This window comes from Mastigoproctus giganteus, chromosome 8 (assembly GCF_048544385.1).
Source record: "Mastigoproctus giganteus isolate SK-2022 chromosome 8, ASM4854438v1, whole genome shotgun sequence".
Classification (NCBI taxonomy): Eukaryota; Metazoa; Arthropoda; class Arachnida; order Uropygi; family Thelyphonidae; genus Mastigoproctus; species Mastigoproctus giganteus.
Window position 1 is genome coordinate 174,482,573 of NC_143582.1, and position 24,678 is coordinate 174,507,250.

Below are 24,678 nucleotides of genomic sequence, written 5' to 3' on the forward strand. Positions count from 1 at the left end.
TAATTAAAAGATGCAACAAAAAAAATCACAGGAGGTAAAGCTGTATAAGGTTTAAAAGTAAAAATATAAGATATAGAAAAGTGCAAGACGTATAAGCTGGCTTTTAGATTAGATGGGGCTCCAATAGCACAAATCAACTGAGATTATAATTGAAGTCATAATTTCAAAAAGAAACCAAGATTTTGGTAACCTTTTAAATGGGTTACCTCATCACAAAGTCATGTATATAATGAAATAAAGGCAGTATCATGGTAAAAATAAATTTTATATTTTATATAAGCGTAGTACACAGATCGACAGCTTGTAAAAAATTAAAAACTGCTGACACATGATCATCATTGGATAAAATATGACAGTATACAGGGTGATTCACTACCAGTGCGACAAACTTGCAGGAGGTTATGTTATTGTTAGTTATTTGGTTTTTTAGGAGCATTAGCAACTAAGGCCATATTGCTCCGGGGATATGCGGTGGTCATTCCCTGACCTTTCCACATCCTCCGTATTTGGTGGTGACGGGCTCGAACCCCGGTCTAATCAAGAAGCGTGTGCTACGCACTACTGCTCCTTCCCACCTGGCTAGGGAGACGCCTTTTGCAGGAGGTGTAGGGGACACAAAGACGAATCGGAATCACATAGCATTGCAGGGTCCGAAATGCCTTCGTCATGCGGTAGAGGACGTTGAACGGGAGGTCGCATGAACAGCGATCCCGCTGGAAGTCAGCATTTGTGAACTGTTTCTTTTGAAGAAACCAAGTAGCAAAAGTCCTCCGGAGTGGATAATCCACAGGCTCCAATGATTGGACGCGTTGCAGATGGTATGAACTCATTTGGTTTGTTGACAGTATCCTCCATACAGTGAATTGGGAAATACCCAATCGTTGGCCTATCACTCGAGTACTCGTACTCGGATTGCCTTCTGCAAGACGTAGGACATTCTCCTCATTGTCTGGCATCCTCGTCATTCGCTCTCGATTCATGGTACCTCTCGTGAAACAACCAGTCTCACGTAACCTTCTGTGCACACGTGCGAAAATCGTATGATGAGGAGCACGCCTGTGCGGGAAACGTTCCTGGTACAAGCGCAGAGCAGCGTGCCCATTACAGTCCGCAGCTCCATATGCGAGGTGCATGTCGGCCAGTTCAACGTTTGAATACTCGTTCATCCTACTGCCTCGGGAAACGGTTTGCAAATGCTGACTTCCAGCGGGATCGCTGTTCACGCGACCTCCCGTTCAACGTCCTCTACCGCATGACGAAGGCATTTCGGACCCTGCAATGCTATGTGATTCTGATTCGTCTTTGTGCCCCCCTACACCTCCTACAAGTTTGTCGCACTGGTAGTGAATCACCCTGTATAAGGCCCAGTTAGATGGTTAAAAGCAGTAAAACGAGCATTTCTAAAATTGGTACTTACAGTTAAAACATGCTTAATGGATAAAATGGTGTCACATTTCTCACACATAGGAGGGCTATTAGCCCTAAGCAGAGCCAAGCACAAGAAATACTTCTTCCAGATTCCTGTGCAGACTAGACTACCATGTTTTGATCACTTAGTCTGATATAGTTGGTTTGTTGCTTGTCCATGCATGAATCTTGCCACTGTAAATATATCTTATTACAGATTATTTGAAGTCTATATAGGGTACTGACAGGCCAAGATTATTCATTGGGGCTGGTTTGGCTGCAATGTCAGCCAAATAATTTCTATTAATTCCAATAGGGCTGGGGATCTAGCAGAAACAAATATTGAATGAACCTTGAGAGAGAGAGAGAGAGAGAGAGAGAGAGAGAGAGAGAGAGAGAGAGAGAGAGAGAGAGAGAGAGAGAGAGAGAGAGAGAGAGAGCGAGCACATATCTGCTGAACCCAATACAGGGTTAGATGGATGGCATATCTCAAAGCAGATAAAGCCTGTAATATCACTCAAATAATCAGTATTATAATAAACCACAGGTAATGAAGAGTTCTTATGTGACCCAAGACTAACTTTATAGCATGCAGCTCTGAGTATATGCTGCATTCAGGGGAATCTACTCAGATATAGTGTTGTCTGAAAAGACAACAGCAGATCCTACACATGATCCAGTTATTAAGGGAGAAGCCATGTGCTAGCACTGGAGCATGCCAGAGTGGAAGGAGCTACCTTGATGATTGGAACATCTTGTATATTGTGATATGGGTAGCTCTTGGACACAAATACTGAATAGATGGTTGGCAGTTTGATGAATGTTATAAAGATTTTCCCATTGTGGCTCAAACACAGATGTCCATGTGGAATGGTCTGACAGGGAGTTTGGATTATAAGCATACTGTAGAGAACTGTTTTCATCCAAGTGACAAGGATGATTCATTTCCTTCCACATGTAAATTTTAGACAGATGTTCTGAATGCATCAACAGCAATACCAATAGCCTGAGGGGGAACATGGTCCAGTCACCAAAAGATGCTATTTCTGGTAGATGAATATACCCAAGACTCAATCTAATTTTGAATCCACAAGTGCATCATACAGATGGAGTAAAGTGCACTAGTCTGCACCCCAAGAAGTAGAAAAAAGAGCAAGGAGAATGTTCCAAGTTGCACCATACACTTTTTCCATATCAAAGAAGGACAGAAAGTACTCTTGTTTTAGGAAAGCATCTTGAATAAAATTTTCCAGTCTAAGTGGCTAAAACTGGACCTGTTCCTTCGGATGCAACACTGAATGCCGGAGAGAAAGTCATTTGATTCTAAGTACCATATAAGATGAGCATTGGTCATTCTCTACAATATTTTGCACAAACAGATAGTCAGAGCAAATTGCAAAAGCAACAGTTGCCTTGTGCCAGGTGTCTGGAAACTACTCTTCAAGAAGATTCTGTTGCATAGGAAAAGCAGGTGGTCTATGTAACATGGTGACAGATGTTTAATCACTTCATAATGGATGTTAACAGACCTTGCCTTCCTAAGGGCAAGAGCTGTTTTCAGCTTGTGAATGGTAAATGACCCATTATATGGGTAAGCACCCATTGATGTAAAATTAAGGGCCTGTTTTTCAGTTTTGCATTCAAGAACCAGAAACTCTGGAGAGTAAGATGATGCTGCCAAGATGTTAGAAAAGGTTTCCCCAAGAGCATTGGCTGTTGCAGTTGAATTGAGTCTGCAATAATGCATCCATTATATTCCAGGACCAATAAGAAGTGTGAGGTGTATTTTCCCTTCATTTTCTGGGTTTTGTCACAGACCACGTTAGAGTTGGTCACCTGGGTAACAGAACTAAAAAGGATCGATTCCCTTTGGCCCTGACATTGGATATAACATACCTCAGCATGTGTTCATTAATAACTATGAAATTAGCTGTGGTGGGATATTGTTGGAATATCTGCCAGGCTTTCTTATTCGCCCTTTTTTGCTGATGTGCATTCTGAATTCCACCATGGTTTGGGAAATGGTGGACTTGGGTAGCTGGTTTTGGAAATGCAATTGCAGCTGCATGGATGACACATGCTGTGATGTATGTGACTGTACCATTGATAGTCTACTGACTGATTGTAGTGCTGTCAAGATTTATCAGATGTTGGAAGGCATTCCAATCAACCTCGATTAATATTCCACGAGCACCTAAAAGGAAGACATGATCTCCCACAAAACAGGGTGGTTATCACCAGGAAGTGATCACTTCCACCCAGGTTCTCCCCATTTCCTAAGTAATTGAAGGGAGAAGAAAAGGGGAACAGATATATTAAGATCAAAGACAGAAAATGTATGGTTAGGCATCTGGAAAGTGTTTATACCCACATTTAGACAGGAGAGGTCATTGTCTGTGACCATATCTCTATGGTCTGTCCCCTTCCACTGATGTCAGCACTACTCCACAGGAAGTTATGTCCATTAAAATCCCCAAAAAGTAAGAAAGGGGGAGGCAAATGCATTACAAGATCGTCAAGGTCTTGGGGGTATTTCCCAGGTGGCAAATACACAGAGGAGACTGTTAATAAAAATCCCCACTGTAAGGCAAATTCTACGACCTCTATGCTGGTTGTAAGTAGAAAAGGCTGAAATCGGCTCTGATTACACAAGGATAGTGACTCCAAGAGCAGGGCCATCCTTACAAATGATAGCAAAGTTATGGGATCAGCATGCCTTTAGATGTCTCCTGTAAGCAAAAGCAGGCCGGTTCATACTTTTGCAGGAGTGACATGATGTGGCACTCCTGCAAAAGCTTGTCTTCGGTGGAAACCACAAAAATTCCACTGTAGAAATATCATGCGTAGATGGGGGGAACCCCTGGTGCCGTCAGACAATTAATACACTGTAGAAATATAGCATTACTTGAACTTGGTGAATCTGCTAATTGCCTTCTGATGCGCTGAATGCTTATTTTAATCTTGGATTTTTTTTGGAGGGGAAGGGGAGTATGGAATTGTCAGGCACATCCTTCATTCCGACATCCATTTTTTCTTGTACTGCCATTGGCACTTGGGTTTTCTGTACTCTTACTTTCCCACTCAATTTTTGTAAAGCTGGAACACTAGGAGCTACCAATACAGAAATGGCAGATGACTGAATTTTGGTATTAGTAGTGGCAAATGATGCAAGATTTCAAGCTTATAAAGCATCATATATATATATACTGAAACCATCCTTCCACAATTTGAATTTATGCCCTATCATGTGTGTAGTCTGAGCAAGAGGAAGAATGCCACCAGCACTGAACTTGCTCAATCCATTTAAAGCCTTAAACACCTCAGTCAGATCACCTTGCAGGTGCTTGGCCTCCAGATGTTGCAATTTGCAGAACTGTACCCTCTCTTGATAAGACCACTCTTTTGTTCCCTTCATCAGTCTTGTTGCTATTCTCTGCACCTGCTTCAGCAAAACGAGGCCTCCAAACCTGTATGCAGTACTCAAGATGTGGCCTAACAATTGCCTTGTACAATGGGATAATCATCTCCTTAACCCTGCTAGAAAAGTTCTGTATAATCATCAAAACACTACCTCATTAGCTGTTCTGGCAGCCTGTCTGCATTGCTTATAGAATTTCATATATATATCTCTGATTGCACAATTATCCTCAAGTCTTTTTTTCATTTTTCACTACCCTGAGCACAGTACCAATAGTTGGTATGTTAATGTGGGATTACTGCTACCCACATGGAGTAACCTGCATTTGTCATACTTCAACTGCCATTTCGCAGCCCAGCTGCCTAATTTTTCTAAATCTCATTGCAATACCTTCCCTTGATTATAGTGGATTTATTGATGTGAAAACATCTATGGCGGCACTAGAGTAAAATTGATTGGTAAGGAAATTTTCTTATTGTAACGGAAATGATGCAATCGATTGTTAACAAATTTTTTTTATGGAAATGATGCAATCAAAGTCACTTCCTATTAGGTGTCTGTTAGATTTTAAATGACATCACTGCCTAAAAGGTGCTAACGTTGATTCGGTAGAGTAAGTAGTTGATTCAGTAGATTAAGTTCATACTAAGATGTGGAAATGACTTCACGTTCTAAATGATGCCAACTCAGTCACTAACGTTGATTCGGTAGAGTAAGTGGGCAGTAATATTATGCAAGAAAGTGGGTAGTAATATTATACAAGAATAAAATGGTCTTTAATAAAATCTGCTTCTCAAGATTTTGATCAACATCCACCTTTAAGTAGTGTAAGTAAGTTTCAATCAAACCGTTCAAAAATTTAAACGGTTTTACTCTAGTGCCGCCATAGATGTTTTCATATAAAATAAAACATCTTTCATGCATACAGGGTACACAAAGCTGCTTTTTTTTATTTTGAGTCCCAATGGAACATTTCTTGGCAACCTTTTCAATGTTGCCTTATTGCTATTTACTGCCAGTTTTACTAGTTTAACTGCTTTTCTGGCCTCCTGGTATGGAATGTTCAGCTCTTCCTAAGCCTTTGAATTTTATTTTCTTCCTGCCAGCTCTGGCATGCTTGAGGATATTCAGGATGCTCTCATTGGCAATTAATGCAGATGGGGTTTATAACATGATGTCACTTCACGTCCTTTTGCGCCACATAGAGTGCATGAAAGTACACCATGGCAAGCCATTTGTGAATGTCCATATTTCTGGCTTGAAACACCATAATACGTTTGGAACATATGGATGTACTGTGCAGTTCAGAGAGCCAATTTTTTTATTACATTAGGGGGACACTGGCATACTGAAAGTAAGGATAAGGTTACAAATTGGGACTAGATTCCCATCCCTATATATAAACATTCACTTTGCACCTATCACTTCTTGTGATTTTAGCTCTGAACAGATCTCCTCTTCGGATGTCTCAAGTAAATCCCATTCAGAGATCATACATCAGAATGAGTTCAGTGCCTTGTGGGGTGTTACCATAATTGGCATTCCACCCCCAACAGAGGTGGCTCAGAGGAGCTGTTCTGAGTGTTTATCACACTTGGTTTCAATGAGGATATCCCTAGAATGCTGCCATTTTACGGAAGCCAACCATCCGTTTCCAAACCCTTCTACATAAAGAAAGGTGATATTTTCCCTACAGGCTTCTCTCTCTGGTGGAATGGATTATTAGGTATCACACCTGATACAGTTTCAGTTCTAGGCTTCTCTGCTGACATCTGTATCCATGCCATTTTCTGGTAAGGACTGCGTTATCATATGCTAATCAAGAACAAGTTTTGCACCAAACTGAAATGCTAATTTTGCACAAAAAAAAATTAAAAAATAAAATAAATCTTAATGTCCATTTTTAAAGCAGTAGGGATGGGGGGTAGTGTACCTATTGGCTATTCCAAAACGGTAAGCATATACCGTTAAATTTGGTAGACCCACAAATAGAAAAAAAGTACACATTTGCTATTTGTATGTTTTTAAAAAATAACAAATTTGGCTAAAAATCAGAATAAAACTAAACTTATCAGAAGACATGCCCAAATACAGGTAAACTTGCAACTAAATTGGAAGAGTTGGCAGGTATGCTTAACCATTTCACAGAAAAAAAAAAAAAAAAAATTATGAAAATACAATCATGATAAGTGAAGTTCATGTAAAACTAATAAAATAGATAATCCAATGTAAAATTTTTGGGGGATTTACCACATTACTGAGCATAATTCTGACAATCCAAATAAATTGGTTCTATTCATTTTTTGTGGCTCTGATTCCACATTTTGACTAAACAAGATACCCATGCTTTTGTTCTAAGATTTGTTTCTCCAGCAGGAAAAGTACATTTTAAACTAAATGCACTGCTCAGTTGACAATCTTTATATATGTTAATTACCAACTTTGATATTTTACTGAAAGTTAAATTCGCTATTTCCAAAATATGATGTTAGGGTTCTGATGAGATTGACTACTCTCAATCACAACGACATACCATAAAAGAAACCCACCAATTGTTAGTAGCTACAAACAGACAATGTACATCATGGGTGGGCAACTTTTTTCGTCAGCGGGCCAAATGAAATTTTCGTATCATGACGCGGGCCGGAATAGATTGAACGATTTAACAAAAAAAATCAGAACCTAAAAAATGTTATATTACTTGAATTACCAAATTAATGTATTTTAAAAAAAAGTAAATACAATATTTAAATAGGAGTCGATTATAGATAGGTACAGATAAGAACTACAATTTGGAGTAAACATTTTTATTGTTATGATAACAAAGTAAATGCAGAAAACAAAAACTTTAATGTGAAGGATTACATTTGGAATGTTCCTGATTTATGATTTCTTCAAAATTGGGATTCAATTCACTAGTGGCTATTCGTAGAACTGCTCCTAAATTTTCATCCGTTATTCTTGATCTAATTTTGCTCGTTGTATTTTTCATTAAAGGAAGTGTAGTTTCGCATAGGTATGTCGATCCAAAGAATGCCAAATATTTCTGTGCATTATCCAGAATATTTTTAAACATTTCTGGATTTAACAAGACATAAAAGTCCGTCATTATTTTTTCAGCAAATTGATTCTTTAATATTAAATTTGATTGTAAATTTATCAGTTCCAACTGGATACAAGGTGGATATCATTGACATTAAAATTAAATGGTAGGCTTACTAAAGTTAGATCTTTAGAAATTTTCTGAAAATCATCAAATCTTCTTGTAAATTCATTAAATAAGTCACTTATTATAGCCTCATATTTCTTAAAATCAGCACATTTCAAGTTTTTTCTCTTTTTTGTACGATTGGAAAGTGAGTTAACTGTTTATTTTGGAATTGTTGCGAAAATAACTTGACTTTTCACGTAAACGGTGTGACATTTGTATACATATCAAAAATAAATAGTCCTTTCCCTTGTAATAATAAATTTAATTCATTTTGATGCGAAAACATATCAACGGAGAAGAAAAAGTCGTTTAGTCATTGTTCATCTTTTAATTCACAAAATTCATTCAGCTTGTCCTTAGCATTTAAGAAGCTTACAATTTCATCCAACAAATTATGAAATTGTTTTAACACTTTTGCGAGACTAAGCCATCTTATGTCCGTATGGTAAGGAATATCAGTAAAATCACATTCAATTTCTTTCAAAAATGTTATGAATTACCGGTGGTTTAAAGCTCTTCCACGAATAAAATTAACTACTTTCGTTACAACCGATATAACATGCTTCAGTTTTAAAACTCTTTTGCAAAGGGTTTCTTGATGAATTATACAATGTAAGAAAATTATTTCTTTTCCTGGAATACGCTTTATTTCATCGCTTATTCTTTTTAATAATCCAATGTTTTTTTCCTGTCAAACTAGGACACCCATCGGTTGTGATGCTGACAATTTTGTCCCACTTTATATTATGTTTTTGCAAAGCTTCTTGAAAAGCTATAAAAAAATCTTCGCCAGTCGTTGTGTCTTTCATAGGATATGCAGAAAGTATTCCTCCGTAATTTCAAATCTATGACTTATACCTCGAATAAAGATTAAAAGTTGACTCATATCGGTATTGTCACATGACTCACCTAAAGCCAGTGCATAGTAAGTACAATCTTCCAATTTTAATTTTAATTGATCACATAAATTACTTGAAATATTATTAATTCGTCTCACGAGAGTTCTTCATGACAGAGAAATTTTTTCAAGTGTCAGTTTTTTTATCAGGGCATAATAATTCAGCAATATCTATCAAACATTCCTTCACAAATTTCCCGTCAGAAAATGATTTACATTGTTTTGCAACCTTATGTGCAACAATGAAACTAGCTTTTGTCAGAGCTCTATCTGTATTTGACAAAATTTTCAAAGTATTTTGTTGCTTACGCAAACCACATTTTAAATTTTCTGCTTCAATTTTCATTTGTTCCAGTGAAAATAGCTTATATTTTATGAAATGTTTTGTTGAAAAATGCCTTTTTAGATTATATTCTTTAAAAACGGAAATAGTTTCATTACAAACCAAGCAAACAGCTTTATCGTCTATATTTGCAATTAAATATTTGAATGTCCAATTATCATTGAAAATGCGGCATTCGGCATCAATTTTTCTTTTTTTTAATTGGCTCATTTTATGAGCTACAAATTATATTAAATTAAAAATTGTAATAATTAGAAAAGGCATAAACTGACTTATAAAATATCTTGCACCAATAATATTTTTTTCAATAAGAAGTCAAACCCAAACGAACTTCGTTCGATCGATGCTACAATAATAATTAGGAAATAATACTCTTTGATGCTGCGTAGAATCACCTGGTTAACTGCGCACTGCTTACTGCTGTACGCTGCACTGGCCGCGATTCCCGATTGAACCGAATTAAGCCGAACATTTACAGTTTACGGCGAGTGTAGCCAGGTATGGATTTTCTATATTTATGCATTTACGTAGGGGGCCAGATTCAACGTCGTTGCGGGCTGGCTCTTGTCCACTCCTGATGTACATCATACTGGAACATCTTGCCAATATTATTATTAGTGGCAAATGATGCAAGGAAGCATGCTTATATAAAGGGAAAAAAAAAAAAAAAAAATTAATATGTACAGGGTGAGCATAAAGTATTTCCCTGATTAAGAAAAATTATAACTTAAAAACTATGCTAGATAGAAACTTGCACCTTCTGTCATAACGAAGGCCAATGCTTATTAGAGTTTTTTGCACCGTACAGTTGCACAATCTGTAGATGATCTAGGTAGTGCTGCAATCGCTACAATGGATACATTGCTACAATTGCCAGTATCAAAATGGTTTCAATGAAGGAGAAAGCTCAGTGTGTTTTGTGGTTTCATGAAACAAAATAGCCAGTTACAGTTCAGCGAAATTTTAGAAGGGAGTATGGGCAAGATACGCCAGATGTTAAAAACATTAGAGAGAGGTTGGTATGCAGGGTTTGAAGAGAGTGGCAGTGTTGGGGACCTTAAAAGAACTGATAGGCCTAGTGTGAGTGAAGAGACTGTTGATGCGGTGCATGATGCTTTGGAACGCACTCCTCGGAAGTCAACTTGTCGTACAGCAAGGGAACTTGGATACCTCAGAGGACAGTGGCTAAAATTTTGTACCAACGGCTTTGTCTGTATGCATATAAAGTGCAAATTGTTCAAGCCTTGGAGCAAGACGATCATCCCCGACGTGCTGCTTTTCTTACAGAGATTCTGCAGCGAGTTGATGAAAATAATGATTACCTTAAGTGTGTTTGTTTTTCTGATGAGGCTACCTTACACACCTCAGAGAAGATAAATCGACACAATGTTATTTGGGGGGACAAAAATGTGTTGTTTTTGAGAAAGAGAGGGACAGCCCTAAAGTGAACATTTGGTGCGGCCTATTGCACAACAAGGTTATTGTACCTTTTTTTTTTTGCTGAGCCCACCATTTCAGCAAATGTTTACTTGGACATGTTGGAGCAATACGTTGCACCTCAGCTAGAAGAGTTTCAGCCATGGGTAATTTTCCAACAAGATGGTGCACCCCCACACTGGAGTTTATTTGTTCATGAGTTCCTGGATGGTAAGTTTCCTAACCAATGGATTAGGAGAAATAGTCCAATGCCATGGCCAGCCTGTTCACTGGACATTATCCCTCGACTTTTTTTTTTATGGGTTCAGTACGCTGAATTCTGATGGGATCCTTCCACTTGTTTAGATTAAGAACCTAAGGGGGCATAAATTCAAATTAAGAAAAGACAGATGTAGAATAGATGTGTGGAAATTTGCTTTTAGTCAGCGGGTGGTTAATTGCTGGAACAAACTTCCATCTGTCGTTGTGGAAGTTGATAGGTTAAATAAATTTAAGGAGGAACTGGACAGGCATTTGGAGAGAATGGTGTGATTTTTTTTTTTTTTTTTTGGCTGATGCTGCATAAGCTCATACACTTGCTTTCTTACATCACATGCCACCACTACTACTACTACTACTACAAAGTGTATTTGACTCCAGTTTGTGATTTTGAAATTTTAAAGGCGAGGATAAGGATGCTTTCACGACGGTTACTGAAGAGATGTTGGAGAAAACATGAAGAGAAATCAAGTATCGACTAGATGTTCTCCAGACAACAAATGGAGCACATGTAGAAGTGTACTGAAGAGGTAAAAATAAAACTTTTTGAGTTGAAGTAAAATTTGCAAAAAGCTGTGTTTGTACCCAGCATAGTTCTTGTGTAATGTTTGAAATTAGAGAAAGACTTTATGTTCACCTTGTATAATTCCTCCTTCCACAAGGAAGAATTAGATATATTATTAATAGTCTAATTTTTGCTATCCACTTCTACACCAGGTAGCAGCTAGCTGAAAACAATTTTTTTTACATCTATCCTGCCACCATCCCTTTTCAATTTAAATTCATGTCTTCTGGTGTATGTTGTACAAGAAAGAGTTAGAATACCATCATCATCGAGTTTACTCAATCCATTTTAAAGCCTTAAACACCTCAATATAAATTCTTTACTGAGACAGATAATACTTAAATACACATACTGCATTTAAAATACGAAAATTGTAGGAAATTTAAAACACACATAGGAAACACAGAACAAGTAGAAACACTACTATTACTAATATATTAAGTTTATAAATTTGAAAATAATTATAAGTTGTATTAAAGAAAAGATCATATTCTAGTTCAGTGGTCTCCAAAGTTTTGTGCACGTACCCCTAGGGGTGCGTGAGATAATCCGCCAATAAATCAATATTTATTAATTATGAAAACTTTAGCTTTGCAAAACATAATCGAAAATAAAAATTATAAATAACTGTTTTTTTCAATACTTCATTATGCAGCTTTGTTTGATTGCATGGCTTTATTTGATCATGAATTAGTTTCGGCCATGTCCGAAACGAATCAGCCATGTGCTCGTTTCGGGCTCAGAGTATATCTTCCATCCTTGTTTAACTTAGTGAACAAATGTAGATCAAGAAAGGATGGATTGTGATTGTGGCTATTGCTGAGCTGTACCGCCACCACGAGTGTTGTAACTGTATTTGTTCATAGGCTGTCGTTACTTGCAGAACTGTGTAAATGCTTTCCAGAGCTGGAAAGCATTTAAATATTAAATACTTTTTATTCTCAGTACCTTGTATTTAAAATGAAAGATAATTTTGAAAAATATTTGGTATCTTTTAGAAAAAAAAGTATTTAAGGTACTTAAAAAGTATTTTAAATACTTATGTATTTTAATTAGATAGTATGAATCAGAGCTGTAATACTCAATATGTTCTACGTTGATAATAATATTAGTAAATTAATAAGAGGAGTTTACCTCAATATAGTACGTGGAACACTTCCGTATGATACCCTCCAGAAATTAAAACGGAAAAAACGAAAAAATCGACAACTTACCGGTACATTAAAGTAAAATATAAATAATTAAAGTAAAATATAAATAATTAAATAATCAATTTAACACAATTCAAAATCAATTCAAAACAATTAAAATTCAAATTAACACAATTAAAAGAATCTAACGAAAAAAAATTCAAAACGATTTTCCTTCCTGAAGCTGACAATGCTTTTCGACCAACTGTCGTGATCACAGGAATGAAAATTACCGAATCAGGCTAAACCTGCAACTTAAATAGCGATTATGTGTCTTCGCGCATGCGCGTAAAGGTCCACGCATCGGAGATCAAATATGGCCGCCGAACATTAACAGAATTCTCGTGTAATTTAATTTCAACGGTTTCTGCAATTAATAGTCGCGTATAATTACGTTGAACGTTAAGTATTTTGGCCTCGTTAAATAAAAAAGTATGTTTTTCGTTAATGGCATGAAAGGCTAATTCTGACGCTGCTGAACGAGAAGCACGAACTGAGGCTTTGTGTTGATTTACACGGATATTAAGAGAAATAATATTTCTCTTAATTAAAAAATATAGAAATATTAAAACGGATATTAAGAGAAATAATATTTCTCTTAATATCCGTGTAAATCAACACGAAGCCTCAGTTCGTGCTTCTCGTTCAGCAGCGTCAGAATTAGCCTTTCATGCCATTAACGAAAAACATACTTTTTTATTTAACGAGGCCAAAATACTTAACGTTCAACGTAATTATACGCGACTATTAATTGCAGAAACCGTTGAAATTAAATTACACGAGAATTCTGTTAATGTTCGGCGGCCATATTTGATCTCCGATGCGTGGACCTTTACGCACATGCGCGAAGACACATAATCGCTATTTAAGTTGCAGGTTTAGCCTGATTCGGTAATTTTCATTCCTGTGATCACGACAGTCGGTCGAAAAGCATTGTCAGCTTCAGGAAGGAAAATCGTTTTGAATTTTTTTTCGTTAGATTCTTTTAATTGCGTTAATTTGAATTTTAATTGTTTTGAATTGATTTTGAATTGTGTTAAATTGATTATTTAATCATTTATATTTTACTTTAATTATTTATATTTTACTTTAATGTACCGGTAAGTTGTCGATTTTTTTGTTTTTTCCGTTTTAATTTCTGGAGGGTATCATACGGAAGTGTTCCACGTACTATATTGAGGTAAACTCCTCTTATTAATTTACTAATATTATGTATTTTAAGTACTTTGAGAGTATCTTAAATCTTAAAAGTATCTAAAATACTTTAAATTATTTAGATGCTTTCACGTATTTAAAACATTTAACAAGTTTTTAAAATACTTTTGGAAAAAAAGTTTTTGTATTTAGTATTTTAAAATATATTTGAAAAAGTATCTTTTTTCAATTCTGCTTATAACATGTTAATTCACTAAGTAAATTTATTTCTCATTAGATACCACCACAAAATGGACAGCTGGCTTATTAAAATAGGTGCAACGAAACCTTGAATTGATACTTCTGCAAACGACCCACAAGAACATACTGAGACTGATATTTCTTCTAGTACGAGAACATCGACCTTGCGAACTAAGAATGATGCCAACTTAATTTTGAATAAGAAACTTTCAAAGAAATTCGAAATTATCAAGAAAACTTTTTAAAATTAGTTTTTTTTTTTACATTTATCATTGCCAACAATGAACCACATCCCAAATGTGGTTCATTGTTGTAGTACGTGTGTGTGGTTCATTGTTGTAGTAGTGTGTGTACTCTGTCTTGAGATATTAACTAATGATAGCATGAAACCATCACAATTGGCAAGACATTTAAAAACTAAGCATTCAGAGCATGAAACGTACAATTTTTTCAACGACATTTAAAGTCATGCAACAATCAGACCACCATTTTGCAAAATTTTACAAAAATTCATGACAAATGTTTGCAAGCATCTCTTGAGATTTCCTACCTTATTGCAAAAGACAAGAAGCCGCACACCATTGGTGAAATCCTAGTTCTGCTGGCTGCAGTAAGAACGATGGAAATCATACACGGTAAAGAGTATGCTGACAAACTTAAGTCAATTCCATTGTCAGCAAATACCGTTGGAAGACAAACAGAAACCACTGCATAACATTTAAAGATGCAGATAATAGAACAAATAACTTTGTGTGGAAAATTTGCTCTGCAGTTGGACGAAAGTAGATGTAGCTAACATCTCAGCTTTTGGTAACTGTTAATTCTATTTTGATAACGAAATACAAGAAGAATTGCTTTTTTGTGAGCCACTCAAAGAAAGGTGTACTGGGGAAGATATATTCTCAACAGTGCATGATTTCTTCAACAAAAACAAAATTTTGTGAAAAAACAGTTTCATTATTACTAGCGATGGAGTGACTGCTTTGACTGGAACAAAAAAGGAGTTAAAGGCAAAGTTCTTGAGATAGCAAAACATGTGAAATTCATCCATAGGCAAGCTATTGCAGTAAAGAAGTTGGAACCCAAAATACATAAAGTGCTACAAGATGTGATTAATGTGGTAAAGCTTACCCTGATTACTATCATTAACTACCATTATAATCTGAAAACTTACTTTTAATAGAGTTTTCAAAATACTTTGTAATGAGATGGGGAGTGACCATGAAAATCTTTCATATCACACAGAAGTACATTGTTTATCATGCGGTTAAGTTCTTAAAAGATTTATTGAACTCAAAGATGAGTTACGGATTTTTCTTTTAGAAAAAGAGAAAGATTGCAAATGGGCCAATTTTTTTTTGTGATGAGAAGTGGTTTTCAGTAGTGTTACCCCACAGACATTTTCGAAAAAGTGAACACTCTTAATCTATCTCTCCAAGGTCAAGGCAATGTTTTAATGATGTGCTAGAAGGCAACTGCTTTTAGAAAAAACCTCACACTCTGGAGAGAGCAGTTTGAAAAAGGATGTTTGGAAATGTTTCCATTGTTAAGTGATTTTTCAGTCAAAACGATTTGAATATATCACTAAAAAAAAAACAATTATACTTGGGCACTTATAAAAATTGGAAAACGAAGAATATCAATGATTTGAGTCTATTTTTTGAACCCATAAAGATTCTTTTTTTTTTTTTTTTTTTGGTAGTTGTTGGCGCATTGACTTCTGTGGCCATAATGTACTTCCCAAGGTTTTTGCAGTACAGTAATACCCCGAAGTTACACGATAGGTGGGTCCGACGAAATTCGCGTAAGTCGGGGTACAACTTTGCATATAAATACATATAAATTTTGTTTAATTGGGACCAAGGACTAACAAAAACACTAGTTTAAAAGAAAAATATTTAATAAAATTGCAGTTATTTATACATATTAATACAAATTATGCATTAAAAAAATAAATGAGTTACATAAAAAAGTTATTTCGATGTCGATGGCTTCATAAAATCTAACAAATTCGTCTGACGACACAGCGCCTTCTTTTTTTCATGCAGAATTTCTTCGTAGCAAGCTAATAATTTTTTATTCCTTGCTTTGTAGCTATAACGCGTTCTTGATTGGAGTCTATGTTTTCTAAAATTTTTAAGCCCTTTTCAATTGAGTTGAGACCTTCTGTCAAGCTTGCAATTGTCATGTGCTTTTCTGGTGGAACTGGGTCTGAAGTGTCGGATAATTCAATGTTTTGCTCACGCATCTCTATGAGCTCATTCATTGTTTAAAAAAAAATATTTAATAAAATTGCAGTTGGATTCACTATGTGAATCCAACAGCTCGTTGACATCATCACCACTGACTTCCAAATCTAATTGCCTGGCAAGATTAACAACTTCTATCATATGAGCGACATGATGAGTGTCTGGTGTTGTTTTCGTCTCGTTTTTGAAAAAAAATGGACAAAGTTTCTTCCAGACACCATTCAATGTTTTTTTGTGAATTTCATCCCAAGATTCTTCAATGATTCTTACAGCATCTAAAACATTGAATTGTTTCCAAAAGTCTAACAGCTATCTCACTATTTTGTCTCATAGCTTCATTCAGACGTGCAAACGAACACCTCATGTAGTAGGCCTTGAATGTTTTGACGACTCCCTGGCCCATAGGTTGAAGCAAGCTGGTTGTGTTTGGAGGCAAAAACACAACTTTCACACGTTGGTTGAAATTAATTAGGGTGGCAGGAGGGTGACTGGGTGCTTTGTTAATAAGAAGGATCAATTTAAATGGAATCTGTTTAGACTTGCAATAACGTTCGACCGGGTATGAAGTGGTGACCAAACCAGTCCTCAAAAATGGAAGCTGTCACCCAAGCTTTATGATTTGATCTCCAAATCACTGGTAAGCTAATTTTAGATATATTTTTTAAAACTCTTGAGTTTTCGGAGCGATAAATTAAGAGAGGTTTTAACTTGCAGTCACCAGCTGCATTCCCGCCGACCATCATTGCCAATCGGTCTTTGGAAACCTTAAAGCCTGGAAAGTTTTTTTATTCGTGAAAACAATGTAATTTCTGACAAAAGTTGAGCACGAATTCGAACGCACACATATAAATATGACAGTTGGAATGCAAATTCTTGTATATGTGTGCAGCTCATGTGGCAGCAAAGTTGAATTTTGTTCATCTTTTGCTCTCACTCTCCGCTGTTGCACCATATATCGATAGCATATGAAAAACGACCTTGAAGATAGTGGGTGGCAGTGTTGCCAAACGAAAAAAATCAAGAACCGTGTAACTCCGAGTTCGCGTAAGTCGGGGTATTACTGTACTTTGATCCAAGCCCGAGGCGGGATTCGAACCCACGACCTTTGGGTTGTCAGGCAGGCACTTTACCTACCCGGCTAGCCCGGTCGGCCATAAAGATTCAACACATGCTGATCATTGCCCAGGAACATCTGATTAACATTAGGGAAGATGGAAATTTATGAACTAAATTTCATGAAAAACCATTGCATAATTTCTGGATGGGTTTGAAAAATGAGTATCCTGATTTGGTAAGTACAGTGAGCGATGTAATCCTTCCATGTGGATCAACATACCCACGTGAGGTGACTTTCTCTACAATGACTATTATTAAAACCATGTTTAGAAATAAACTTAACTTGGAACCAGATCTTCAGGTAGCTGTGTCCCAAAATATGAAACCAAGATAAACAGCAATAATGAAAAATATTCAAGCACATTGTTCCCACTAAAAAGTGCTGTTGATCTGATTTATACCACTTTGTACAGTACTTCAATTTCATTTTGTTTTGTATTTTTTGCATTGAATTAGATTGTGATCTTTTCAAATTATATGTGATTCTAAATATAATGCATACCATGTAAATTATTTATAAATAAAACTAATAGTATTACATTACATTTACTACACTTGTTAAATTAATGCTTTCATATCATTTTGTACTTGAATTTCAATTTAATTTTATTTTGTAATTTTTTATTTAATCTTTTAAAATGATATGTGATTCTATAAATGTGATTTTAGATATAATGCCTTCCTTGTATATGATTTATTAATAAAAAAATACATTAAACTTATATATTTAATTGTTTATTCCGGGGTGCCCACTAGCCCTTTTAAGTAAAATAAGGGTGCATGACCAAAAAAAGTTTGGAGACCACTGTTCTAGTTAACACATATTCAAATATAAAGTGAAACAAAATGCTCTACTTACAGGGATGCATTTGTTCATAAATGTGAGTAAGGATATGTACTGCTTTTCGACGAGGGAATGCTCTGAGACCATATTTATTAAGCGCTAGCTTTAGATCTGGTGTATTTAGTCCACTGTAATTGGGCATGGGAGTAACTGGAGATGGCAAAATCTGCTCTACATGTTTGATTTTATTTTGTTTTGGTATATCAGTTTCATCACAGACTGCATATTCTGCAACTGGCACATGACATTTTGCACCTGTATTCAAGCAGAACTGTTTTGTTATACACTCTTTAATAACGTTATATTTATTATTCTTATTTTTAAGATAAAATAGAAATTCAGACTAATTTTTAAAAGCAATAAGGAATGTATATGAACTTTTTTTTTTTTTTTTTTTAATTCTCAAACTTTGTACAGAAAGCAGAATTTCAGAATGGAAAGTTGTAATACAAAATTAAGCAAGGATGCTGTATTTCATTCAAATAATATGGAAATGGGTTGTACAATATATAAGATTGAGCACCCCTACAAGCAATCTTATTGCAAAATAAGAAAGAATCGATATTTTGAATAGGAATTTACTAATGTATATTGGATAGAGCCCAAAAGCATTATTTTAATAGGCAGTAAACTCATGAAGAGAAAAAAATGTCAAATTTGCAATATGGCATAATTACTATAACATCTCATACATATATCTCCCTTATTCTCAGCTTAGTGCCACCATGCAAACAGCCTGGTTTAGGGATTATGTTTCTTCTTCAGTGGGTGGATAGGCTTCGTAATCATTTTGACCATAATCATGGTGCTATAGATAATAAGTGACAGCAATGATTTGGATCAGAAAATTAAAATAATAAGGAGCAGAGAAGCCAGAAGTGAAATATTTTCACAATATGAGAGATTCCAAAAATTGTGTGAATTTAATATGATGCATTTATGGCCTTACTAGGCCTTTGACTGTAGGAATTTACTAATATGTACTGGATAATGCTCAAAGGCATCATTACTTACAATTAATCATATTGTGAAATCCTTCACAATGAGTTGCCTAAACTTGTACTTTTGAACAAGTGATGCTTCCTCAATATAGAGAAAACTACTGTTACTTATTCTTAGTATGAGATGTTATAGTAATTATGCTGTATTGCAAACTTTGTTTGCTCTCTTTTTGAGTTTATTGTGTATTAAAATGCCTTTGAGCATTACCCAATACATTTTCCTTCAAGTAAGAGAGAATACTTTCAATATTTATTTATATTGATTACAATATAAATAAATAATTATTGAAAGTGTCTGATATTTATAATAATAATAATACAAGGAATATATTTACATTTCTTGAAATATATTTATACTACAAACTGCTTAATATGTTTTAATGCTTAAAATGCTTAACATATGTAGCATTATTTTCTGTTCAAATTGAATCTATGTAAATAACTAGAGTTAACATTTCATTTTCTGCTTTAAAAATTCTGAAGAAATATTTGAAAACACATGTTTGAGACAGGTAAACTAAGTTGAAGCACTTCAGAGAAACCCCCCCCCCACAACATTCAAGCCACATGGTCTGTGTCCAGGTGCTGCCTAAGACAATAAGGCTATTTCTTTGGAGAATTACACTCTAGCCTTTTGTTGGTACAACATTTCCTTCCTTTCTTTCTGGATTGTGGAGTCAGTTCAGTTTTGCTTGAGAGTGAAGTGAAAACTTTTGTTTGCATTTGTATGTAATATTTGTTACACACGTCGGGTTATTATGGTGAAGATGAAATTCACGTTTCCCACCATTTTGAACAATCTCGCGTCAAACTATCATCATGTAGTGCACGCTTCATTCGCATAAGGTGTGACAGCATCTCTTGTAACTTAATCCTGTGAAGGTCTTTACAGAAAACTTCATTTTGACCATTATCATAGTACTATAGACAATAAGTGACAGCAAGAAAAGGAAAGCATTGATTTGGATCAGAAAATTAAAATAACAAGGAATTATGAAAATGGTCAAACATTAGCAAGTACCATGTCAACACCAATGAACTAAAATAACCAAGGCTAGAATGGAAAAGCCTTGGTTATTTTAGTTAATGAGCAAAATGGAAAAGTTACTTATTGTGTGGATGGAAGACCAGATCCAAAAACACATCCCCTTAAGCCTCCATGTCATTAAAGCAAAGGCTCGTGCCATTTTTGAGGATGTTAAGAAGAGAGCAATACTGAAACAACCTTTTTTGCGAGTCATGGTTGATAGGTTCTGTAAGAGAAGCAAATATCATAACATTGCCATAAGTGGTAAAGCAGCAAGCGCAGATGGTGAGGCTGCCGAAAAATTCAAGGACAGATTGGATGAGATTATAAGAAGTGGTGGTTATTTGCTGCAGCAAATATTTAATGTGGATGAGACTAGCCTTTCTTGGGGGAAAAAAAAAAATGCCTAGTATGACATATATTTCTATTGAAGAAAAGTTGATGTTTGGGTTTAAAGCTGCCAAAGACAGGGTGATGCTCTTAGTGAGGGGGTAACATAGCTGGTTATAAACTTAAACCTTTAGGTGGTTTATCACTCATTTTAAGGGCATTGACAAGAAATCGCTTCCTGTACACTTCAGGGCCAACTCAAAGGCTTGGGTGACAATAACCATGTTTGAAGAATGGTTTCTAAATGTGTTTGTCTCTGAAGCTGAAAAATATTGCTTACAAATGTCAGTGCCTTTTAAGATATTAATGCTCCTTGACAATTCTCCTAGTCATCCTAAATATCTAGATGATCTTGGCATCAATGTCAAGATGGTATACTTCCCTCCAAATACAACGGCTTTGATTCAACCAACAGATCAGGAAGTTATCCGGGAATTCAAAGCTTATTACATACTGACAACATTTTCTGAGGCTGTAAATACAACAGAGCAAGGGAAGGTATCTGCAAAAATTTTGGAAGACGCTTAACACCCTTGATGGAATACGCAACATTTCAAGAGCCTGGAATGGTGTGACAAAAACTTGTATGAGCGGAGTTTGGAAAAAACTTCTAAAACATTCCAAGCTTAACAACAAAGGCTTCAACAAAGATGAACTGATGTCTTCTGTTACCAAATAAATTGCAAACTTAGCCCAGGAGTTGCAGCTGGTCCTGGGGGACGAAGATGTAGATGAGCTTGTGGATTAAAAAGGTAAAGATGTCACCTTTTTAATCCACAGAAGACCTAGCCCAGTTGAATGCACAAAGAGTTGAAGAGCAAGGGAGAGCTGAATCAGTTGAGGAATCAGAGCAACCCAAGAAGCAGTTCAAATTAAAGAAAATGGCAGAAGCATTTTGCAAAATTCAGGAAGGTCTCTCTGTTTGATGGAATGGATGAAAACACAGAACATTTCTTGAAAATAGAAAAAGTTCAAGATTGCTTATTGCGAAATTTATGAAGGGAAAAAAAAAAAAAAAAAAAAGCATACGAAACAGACGAAGATCGAAGAGTTCACATCACGTACTACCTCCCTGACCTTTACTCAGCTTACAACACCCTGTGATTATTGCTTCACATTCGTTTTTTAAGTTACCTTTAGTTCCTCACCCGAAGACTTTGATTCAATGTGTGGCTTAGACCAATTTTCTTAAATATGTACACACTGGTTTTGATATCCTTAGTAGCCCTTAAAAAAAAAGTGCAGCCATTATCAACCCACTGCAGGATGGAAGCCTCCTCAACAATTCATGCTGAGGGAAATGGACCATAATCTGCCAAGCTGGTCCAGTGCGGGTTGGCAGATTGACCATATTCAGCAGTCAGGGGCTTGAACCCCAGTCTACTCAAAGAGCGTGTGCTACTGCACTCTCGCTCCTGACCACTCGGCTACGGAGGCCTTAGTAGCCCTTATAAAGGCCTATATGGTATAAGATATATATACAGTAAACCCCCGCTATTCGCGGGGGTTACGTTCCTGAGAAATGTCGCGAATGCCGAAAACGCGAATACTGAGTTATGGCTCCCATAGTAATAAAGGGGTTCCGTTCCAAAGCATGAAATATATAAGAAAAATTAGTCTAAAATTTTGTCTATGTATGTATTATATGTACCTTTATAATATGACTACGCACATAGACAGTACATAGTGAAATGCAAGCATGTGGCATCGAAATGAAAATAAGAAACAATTTAATATTAAATGTAATATTTATTAGAAATTTCAAACAAATCTTTCAAACCAGCGCCTTTGCTAGCAAAAAACAAACTTATCCTGCCAGTGCTATCACCAGTTTCGCTAAAGTGTTGATAAAGGAGTTTTGCCTTTTCATGAATGATGAGTGAACTTAACGGGATTTTATTTTGAGTTCGGTCTTCTATCCACAGATTTAAAGCATTTTCCATTTTTTCTAATTTCACGTCACGAGTTACAGACCAAATTTTTGAAGCAATTATCGCGTTTTCACGGACACTACGGCGGATTTTTCTTCCGATTTCTTGATTGATCGTACCGTTGACTCATTGATTTTATAATGTTTTGCCACTGAGGAGACACTTTCACCATTAGAAATTTTGTTTAATAACTCAATTTTATTCGCTAATGTCATCACCTTTGATATTTTCACATTTCCCTTGTTATTTGTAGCCATATTTTTGTACTGGTTAGAAAGAACTTGTCCACAATAAAGTCACTTTTGTCCGTTAACATTCTCGAAAAAGTCTGTTTTACACTGCAAAACGGTAGTTTTATCACTTTTGTAAGCATATCAATTTATAAGCATATAAATTAAAAACGAACGACGAAAACTTCCATTACAAGCGCATAACACATACTGAACAAGGATTAGTGAAACACATCCACGCTCGCGATTTTGTCACCCCTCTCTCCCCACCCACTGAGCGCTGTTTTGACCGGGCAAGATAATTTTAGCCAGGCCCATGTTTTTTATGGCGGTAATATTCACGGCGCTTTAAAATTCACATTTTTTTAGGTTTCATTTTATATTAAATCAGCGATCGCGAATACGCGAAACCGCGAATACAGATACCGCGAATAGCGGGGGTTTACTGTATATCAGTTTTTACAGTATAATAACATGCATTTTTTCTTCCTTTTATGTTTCCTTTTCTGATATGCAACTCCGGTTACTTCACTGCTGTTCCCAGGATAAAGTTTTTAATTGTTATGGTATATAACTATTTTTATTCACACTTCTGAGGATATTATGTGGTTTTTGTGATTTTGGCATATCAGGGATATATTAACAATATTTTATTAGTCATTCCCAAGTTACCTAAAGCTTTTTATTCCAACAAACAGATATTGTCTGAGGTTTACACTTAAATGGATGTTAAATGAACTGATGAAACTAGTATTCATCATAAAGTATTCCAGGATCATCTTGAGAGAAATAATAATTTATTAAGGGGAGATCTTGTCTGACCAATCAGATTAACTACTATGTTGCAGTAAGAAAGGAACTGGATTCAAAAAAATATTTTGACATTATATACTTAAATTTCAGCAAAGCCTTTGACACTGTTTCACATGAAAGACTGCTCTACAAACTGGTGCAGGATGGCATTATAGACAAGTTACTGCTAGGGATACAGATACGTTTAAATGGCAGAAAATAGAGGGTGGTTATAAAGAGCAACTTCTTATCTTAGACTAATGTTATTAGTAGTGTCCCTCAGGATTCAGTTCTGGGTCCCCTTACTGTTTCAATATTTCTTAACAATAATGATGAAGGTTAGCAAAGTGTTGAACCTGGCAGTACCTAAAATGTAGCAAAAAACAGTAGCAAGTCACCTGACAAATGCTCAAATTTCTTTTTAATCTGTGAAAAATGTTTTGGGGTTTCTTTTTTTTTTTACATTTTACTTAAACATTACCAATATTTCATCTTTGCTCAATGGATTGCAATACCTTTTATTGCAAAAAAAAAAAAAAAAAAAAAAACCACCCCATTTTAGACAAAATAAGAACATCAGTCTCTTAGTCTCTTCCATTTTCTAGTTTAAAAGACTATTAAATATGCAAAATTTCAAACATACAGATATATTTTTTCTTATTATGTATATAAATATTATTAAAAAAAACATATTTGCTACTATTAGGAACTACTATTACACTTTCTGGTTTATTTTAAATTTTCCATGCTACACATCTTGCTTTCCACAGTGTAATAGCCATCTTGAGAAAAAATTCATTTTCCCCATCTTTACTACGTGAAAACAATAATGAATCTTTTGAAAATAACTAGGGTAAGACAGTAGATGCTCACTGAACTAGTGGAAGAATCAAAAACAAGTCACCTGAAACTATAAACAAATGAATTGCCACTTGTCCAGTGCACTCTTCGAGCAAAAAACCAAATAGTTGCAAAG

The 24,678-nt window shown here is 35.6% G+C and overlaps 1 protein-coding gene across 1 annotated transcript in view; it reads right to left on the bottom strand.

Moving 5' to 3' along the window:
• Nucleotides 1-24,678, bottom strand: part of LOC150082021 (uncharacterized) — a 320,259-nt gene that overhangs the window by 5,064 nt on the left and 290,517 nt on the right. The window contains exon 16 of the mRNA XM_090380398.1: nt 18,347-18,586. Within this exon, the coding sequence (XP_090236524.1) occupies nt 18,347-18,586 (240 nt within the window). The remainder of the gene's footprint in view (nt 1-18,346; nt 18,587-24,678) is intronic.